Below are 8,010 nucleotides of genomic sequence, written 5' to 3' on the forward strand. Positions count from 1 at the left end.
ATCACAGAAATAAATTACATTTTAATGTGTTTTCAAATAGAAAACAGTTATATTAAATTGTAATAATATTTCACAATATTACTGTTTTTACAGTATTTTTGATGACATCCATATGTGTACAGTGGCTCTAACAAGCCACATGTACAAATATGAATCACATCCAAAACAAATTTAGAAAGCAAGTAGCATTTGACTCCTGTTTTTAATTTGAACTGTCCAGTTATCATTACACTGACAAGTTAATGATATAATGATGCTCTTCTCATATGTTGGTGAAGCTGAAGTAATTCAGTCGTGTTTGCAGTCCACAGCATTGGCTTGACTGCACTTCTCTGTTCTCCTGATTTTCCAGTAAGAGGAGGTTTCTATTCTTCTCGTGATCCAGGTTGGCAGGTGTACTCCTCCACTTTGGGACAAAAAAAAAAAAAGAATGACCCCAAATTACCCCATGTCTATAAAACTGAGGGTAATTTACTAAATATGTATTGTGGTGATTCGGGCCGCCAAATGTGTTTTAACCCCTAAAATATAACACACAGTGTGATGCCTTGCTTTAGCTGGTTTTAGATTGGTTTGCTGTATGTTTACCTCCGTGGGCTACTACTAAACTAGTTTTATGCTGCTTTATTATCCTATAGCCGTGATGGTGGAAGTGAGGATGGAAAACACGAATGAACAAACATAAATGCCAAAAACAGCAAAAGTTTGAGAGCACATTGTTTTCCTGCATTGCACGAATGTGTTGGAGTGGAGTGAACTGACCTTTTGCATCTAATTTTAACTGCTATCAGCCGACGTGTCCTTTCCTGGAGTCCATTTCCAGTCATTACAAACCGCTCGCTTCAGATTCAGATTCATCCCATGTAGATAAAACTATTTCTGAGCAGCAGAAGCACTAGGTTCGTCGTGCCACATCAAATCCCAAAGCGGTGATTATATGTAGCGGAGCAGCAGGATGCCAGGCTGGTTGAGACCGGACCGGACTCGAGCATCCAGGACCTGCACAGCCTTTCCTGACATCTCTCCTCAGAGCTGGAACGGCCTCCTGATGCAAATCCGAAACACATTTTTGTGTTTATACAGGCCGTCATGTAAGGCAAGCACAAAGCCCTTTTAACGAAGCTTGACGCTCTTTTGTAGCCACTTCAGAAAACGCCAGCAGACGAAGGAGTTCGCCCAAAGTGCGACATGTTTCACGCTTAGCTCATGCGTTTTCCGTGTTCGGATTTGGACAGTGAGTGTCCTTCAAGAGTTGGAGGTGTCTTCATAGACAGTAGATTTCAGTGTTGGCTTTGTTTGAGGGGAAACATTAGACTCTGCACTGCAACATTAGACGCACAAGTTTTGATGGTTCTGTGCAAATAAGTTTTTAGTCTTCTGCCATTTGGCAATCAGGTTTGTTCAGCTTCCATTTGGGGTTTGATACCTTCTTTATATTCCTCCAAAAACTGCACTAGAAGCTTAAATAGAAACCAACTGCGTGTTGGGGTCACGACTGAGGACAAAAACTCCGATTTTTCCATTCGTTTCTGTTGATCATGTTGCTCTTGATTTGGACGCTGTAATTCATTTCTTGTTCCTCCATATTCAGGTCATGTTCTTTGGTCCAGCGTTGGCTTAGACCAGGGGTAGGCAAGTTCGGTCCTAGAGAGCCGCAGTCCTGCAGAGTTCAGCTCCAACCCTAATCAAACACACCTGAACAAGCTAATCAATGTCTTCAGGATTACTAAGGCTATAGGCAGGTGAGTTTTGTTTTTCAGGGTTGGAGCTGAACTCTGCAGGACTGCGGCTCTCTAGGACCGAACTTGCCTACCCCTGGCTTAGACGATGTCTGGTTAAATCTTCCCTCGACCAAAACCCAGTAGGATTTTTCCACTGGCTTTGGATTATTGCAGAAAATAAACTCTGTGACCAAGAAAAGTCTGAGAAGGTAGTCTTCACAAATGAACACAAAGTTGGTTTTGAAGCCGAAATAAAATCACCAGAAGTGAAATGCTGAGCTAGACTACAGAACAAAGTACGCTAAAGTCACATGACCTCAACATCACCACCAGTAAGCTTCCCGCAATTATTTCAGTACACAAACGAAAACACAAATACAGATATTTTTAATGAAACCTTCTGTTGAAACCTTCCGTTGAAAAATCTAGTATACCAGAACTTTAAGCTTCGAGATAAAAAAAGACATTGAATCAAGTGGTTTAATCAATATTTGGGTTCTTTCACATCAAACAAGCATGTTTGAGCTTCTGTTTATCATATTTGATGAGCTCTATATGTATATGCGTCGGTCAAGGTTTATATGTAAATAAAAGCCTAAATTAAAACTCTTCACCATATGAGACCCTGGAGCACAAAAGCAGTCTTAAGTCGCTGGGGTATATTTATAGCAATAGCCAACAATACATTGCATGGGTCTAAATTATCGATTTTTCTTTTAAGCCAAAAATCATTAGGATATTAAGTAAAGATCATGTTCCATGAAGATATTTTGTAAATTTCCTACCGTAAATATATCAAAGCTTAATTTTTGATTAGTAATATGCATTGCTAAGAACTTCATTTGGACCCTTAAATATTTACCCTTATGACTGGTTTTGTGGTCCAGGGTCACATATAAAGCAGAGTGATTGTTTGAATTTCATGATCTCTTTATGAACTTTTTGAAGCATCTGAGTTTTTTGTGGAATAGAATTTAGATTTCTTTGACATCAAAGTGAAATCAGATCTCTACAATGTGAAAATAAATGATTTCATAAGTATTTACCCCCCTTTGACACCCTTTTGTATAGGTTCTGAAAAGAACATTTCTTTGTATGGTACAGTGTTGATGGAGCTGACTGTGTTTTCTGCAGGAGGAGTGTTTCCTCAACTTGGAGGCTCCCATCAGCAGGGTTTGTGGGTATGATACGCCCTTCCCTCACATCTTTGAGCCCTTCTACATCCCTGACAAGTGGAAGTGCTTCGAGGCGGTCAAGCGTATGATCAACTACTAAAGCAAAGGTAGGTTTTTTTTTGTTTGTTTGTTTTTTTTAAATGTACCATTATTATTTAACCCTGTAAAGCCTGACATATGAAATACTACTTTTTTTTTTTAAATGGAACATTTTAACTCTTTCCCCCACTGCCAGCATTTTCACAAAAGTTTAATGGCACTCAGAATATATCGTTGTATAAATATCTAAACATTCAATATGCCAAAACAATGAACAGAGCCGTCATGCATTTTTTTTATCAACACTTGAATGTGGGTAAGTGTAATGAAAAAAGCAACATTTTGAACAAAAAGCTGAGAAAATGGTGTTTCTGTAAAAGACTACATCCGGATCAGATTCAGAATGATGATCAAAACATCGATGGAGTCAATCGTTTCCATCAACACATCCAAAACTTCTCGTTCCTATACCACTTTCTGGATCGTCATTTCATGCCGTAAAGTTAGGCAGTTGTTTGACGATCATGGTATTTTATATATGCATCTTGCTACGCATGCAATGGCTTGTTTATGCCTCTTCGCCCGAGTTCTGATCCAGGCGTTCAGTACTCTTTCAGAAGATGCATAATAGCGCCCCCTACCGTATAACAGTGAAAACACAGAAAGCTGGAAAATTCCGTCATTGGCAGGGAAGGAGTTAAACTGGATCTTTAAAAATAATAAAAATCGCAATTGTCGAATCGAACTCAATTCATTCAGAGGAATGAGCAAAAATATGCATTTTGGTGCAGATGCTGATTTATCTCCCAATATGAGGATGAACAAATAAACGTTCCTCAAAACCCTGATGATCAGATTTGAGACTCGCTGATTTTTCTTAAATAAATGATGTCTGGATAATCAAGTAAAGCCAAGCTGTTTCAGTCCAGCGAGTGTTCATCTGGAAATATTACTAATAATATCACAGCTATTCTTACGATTATTCAATAAAACAAAGCAAAAGACACATGAAGCATGGAGTAGATTGTGTGTGACAGGTTTTGATCATGCTGATCATTTAAAGGGATTAGAAAGTTGGGTTTCTAGTGTTAAACTGAATCAATATCAAGTACAGATTGACACATTCTCTTATACCTCAGATGTGTTCAGAAACAGTGTGCAGTATCAGCGCTCTTTACCGTTTCTGGTAAGACCAGGGCTGTGTTGACAGATTCATGCTGCTTGTGTTCAGGCTCCAGGTTCGGTTTATTTTCACTTTAGTGTAATTCCAAATATATTCGGCTGTTACAGGTTATTACACAGTTTGGACGCAGTCTGTAGATGCTGTTGCAGTATAGAACAAGCAAAACTGAAGTCGTGTGATCCACAGCTACTGCACACAGACCCAGAACTCAACCGCTACTGTAAACATTTGAACCAGCATTGCCGCTTTTCTCGTTCACAGGCGACACAGATCGAGAACTCGTCCTCCTCTACATCACCGAACAAACCTGTCAATAACACCACCATCACAGCTAACTAGGTTCCTACCTGTAGATGGGACCATGTTACCATGTGTCTAGAGGATAAACGTGGTTTCTGAACACTAACATGTGGACTTCACACGGCTGCTGTGCTCTCGCTGTTACCTGGATGTCACCATCTTCCGTTTAGTTTTTTCTTATTAAACTTAATTGAGGCCGGATCTTGTGTGTTACTGTTTTATTGGTGAGTTGCTGAATGTACCATCTTTGGTTTAATCGAATAAATCTCTCTTCTAAAACCTAGCTGCAGCTTCACAGTGTGTTGTCGTCAGCAGAGACGGATGCAGAGCAAGATTTGAACCACAAACCGTGGACAGAAAGATAAATCGGCGTCTTTCATTTTGGCGGCTCGGTGCTGGGCGCGGCGCTCGGATGACCTCAGGTTGAGTGTATTCTAGCGTCCGGCGCACTCACACACTGTCATTACTCACTTAAGCATATGCAATCCGGCCCCAGTGATCTTCACACAGACGCTCGGCTGAGATCAGATCTACACTCCCCTCTGAGTTTCACGTGAGGCGTTCTTCCTTCACGGAGGAATGTGCAAAACGTCAAATACATAGATGACTGACACATGCTTGGGTGAACCTGTCAGCGATGGCTTTCCCAGACTGACAGATGTAATTAAGATCCACATGCAATACAAAATCACAATCAAGACATTGGCAGACACAGTTAACAAAAAGCACTTTATGTGATCTTGCTTTTTACACGGCTGCTTATCAAATAAATACAATTGATTAATAAATAGCCAATAAATTGATTAATGTTCCGAGCAGGGTTGCCAAGCAGACCCCCGACGGAGGGGAAAACCGTGGGGAAAAAAACGTGATTGGGCTAGTTTTGGGCTAGTTTGAATAGCAATTGGGCTGGTTTTGAACGCAGACCTGGCAACCATACTGAGTAAATGACGGCAGTTTTATTTTTTTAGGTTAACTGAAAATCATGCAGTACAGGACACCAAAGAAATGCTAAAGAAATACATTATTCATCTAATTTAATTGAAGACTCTAAACACAATATATCAAAAGATAATTAAAATACCACATAAATAATAAGACCACATTATAAAGCCTTTTCGATGTTTTCATGAAGACTTTGTATTTGTCATTTTACAGTAAAAACACTAATAGCATGTGCTACATTATTGTGCAGATCTTAAACAATGGCAAGATATGAGACTTAGATTATAACTATGGTAAATATAATCCATTGTAACTTAAGTGTTCATTGTGTGTTATAAACCATCATACTCTTAAAAGCTATAACCACAAATAAGTATCCTTATGATTATTTATGAGATAAAACATACAATTTTTTTAATAATGCATTATTCATTTATTATAATGCCTTAAGAATACCCTTATAATGTATTGTAAATGCAGGCTTAGAAGGTGTCTGTTTAACCCTTGTGATGTGCTGAAAATCCTTTATCTCACTGATTTAAAGGACAGTGGTTTCCCCCATCAAGTCATAGACGGGTAATTATTTTATTGTTCCCATATGGGAAATTGTAGTGTATTAGCATCTTGCCAAAGCCAACACTGTAAAATACATAATGCATTACAATTAATTCATTATAGAAGATTTACTAGAAAATATACCGTAACAAACACAATGGTCTGAACATAAGGCAACAATTATGGATCAGGCGAAGTTAAATGCCATTTATTTGCTGTATTTGGCTACTCAAGAGTCCATCATCTGTTTTGCTGTTGAAGTTACTGAAGTATGAAAAGTTAAAATTTATTGCTAAATGCTGACAAATTTGGCATTCATGCACGCAATATTACAGTGGAAAGAAGTGTTGGCTATTACAGTCTATTAAATCAAAGTTGTGATTAATTTATAGAGGTTTTAAAATTTTTACAGAGATAATGGGAACGGTCATAAAAATAAAGCACACAGTTCTTGCATTCAATTTGGTTACTATTTTGAGAAACGGCCTGGATTAAATGTGCCTCTGACAAATAGTTTTATGTTAATATGATGAATCTGAATTATAAATGAAGTGTGGTTTGTAATGACTGGAATTACTCCTCTGCTGATTGACAAGAGCTAAATCAGACATGATGTGTGATGTAAATCGGATGCATTTCAGAGCGAAACAGGATATTCAGTGACAAAAATTACAATTTTATCCATTAGTAATTGATTGGAAAGTTAAACGTGTCTCTATATGACAGGAGGTTGGAGGAGAGGGGTTGAAAAAGTAAGAGGAATTCATGACATCAGCCAAAAAGGAAATCCATTTCAGAAGTGGATTTAGATGACAAAGGCAAACATATTTTATGTGCAATAGCTTAAAACGTACCAGCAACATGTGTTGAAGTAAATCTCTACCAGGGTTGTGCAACATTTAGAATAGGGGTGCCTTTTAAATCCTGAATTTGAAAGTTTTGATGGAAGTTTTTAGGACTGAAATAGACAGACATACAGAGAGATCACCAGGGTGGAAGAGCATGTCATTTCCCAGAACACGTTACTCGAGCTGAATTTTTTTTAGAATTTTAGTTCAGATTCTGTCATTCAAATTCAACTTCCTATGTGTTATGGCCAATTCTACGGTATGGTGGTACTTCTCGGTGGCCGAGAAGTGCAAAGCAAATCACAATTCTGAAAACAAAATTAATGACAAGCGCTTATCCATCTGCACCACTGGAGCTGATGATTTGTAACAACTTTTAACTAAATGTAAATAGACACCCCATATTTTTTATTCCATAGTAAGGGCAATTCATACAATACATTTAAACTGAGCTACTTTAATACCATCTCCGAACTTTCTACCACGACTCTGCTGTTCTTCGGCTGGTTCTTCCCTGTATACGTTGATTGACAGATGTCTCGTCCAGTCAGCGGTGAGTAATCCCAAACCAATGGCGCTGACTCAAACTATACCTACCTCTTCCGGTTTGTCTGATTTGTAGTTGTGTTTTTTGACTTGTTAATTTGTTTTCGGATTTGTCATTGTGTTTTCTGACTTGTTATAATGCTTTCTGAATTGTTATTTTGTTTTTTAGACTTGCAGTTGCGTTTGTAATTTGTTATTTTGTTTTCAGAATTGTGATTTGTTTTGCACTTCTCGGCCACCGTAGAATTCAGTTAAAATTCACACTCATGAACTGAAAGAGTCAATTTCTCAAATAAATTATTAGAAGCTAAATGGGTGCAGATAAAAATGAGGGAAAAATGGGAAGTAGCCAGACAGTTGAGATTGATATACTGTATGATATACACTTTAGAATAGGGAACACGTATTCACTATTAATTAAGAGTTGCAATGATCTGATCTGCGCCAGGCAGATGCGCTGTTTACGTCGTTTACGTCTTTGATTTGAACGAAAGCATCGTATCCGCGTGGCGCAGCTGACACAGAACAGCATACGTTGTTTACGTATGTGATATTCTCCAAAATGGCGCTAGGGTGACGCGGAGGAGACGAATTGTTGAATAATGTCGTTATTTTAGTTTTCTTTGCGTACAAAAAGTATTCTCGTAGTTTTTGTAAAATTACAGTTGAACCCCTGATGTCACGTGGATTATTTTACC

At 38.3% G+C, this 8,010-nt stretch overlaps 1 protein-coding gene across 1 annotated transcript in view; it reads left to right on the forward strand.

Moving 5' to 3' along the window:
• The window catches only part of LOC107713906 (2-oxoisovalerate dehydrogenase subunit beta, mitochondrial-like), a 97,201-nt gene extending 92,553 nt beyond the window's left edge, over positions 1-4,648 (forward strand). The window contains exons 8-9 of the mRNA XM_016519555.1: positions 2,856-3,003; positions 4,380-4,648. Of these exons, the coding sequence (XP_016375041.1) occupies positions 2,856-2,996 (141 nt within the window). The 3' untranslated portion in view covers positions 2,997-3,003; positions 4,380-4,648. The remainder of the gene's footprint in view (positions 1-2,855; positions 3,004-4,379) is intronic.
• The last annotated feature ends 3,362 nt before the right edge of the window (positions 4,649-8,010 follow it).

This window comes from Sinocyclocheilus rhinocerous, unplaced genomic scaffold (assembly GCF_001515625.1).
Source record: "Sinocyclocheilus rhinocerous isolate Xijiao unplaced genomic scaffold, SAMN03320098_v1.1 scaffold1470, whole genome shotgun sequence".
Taxonomy (NCBI): Eukaryota; Metazoa; Chordata; class Actinopteri; order Cypriniformes; family Cyprinidae; genus Sinocyclocheilus; species Sinocyclocheilus rhinocerous.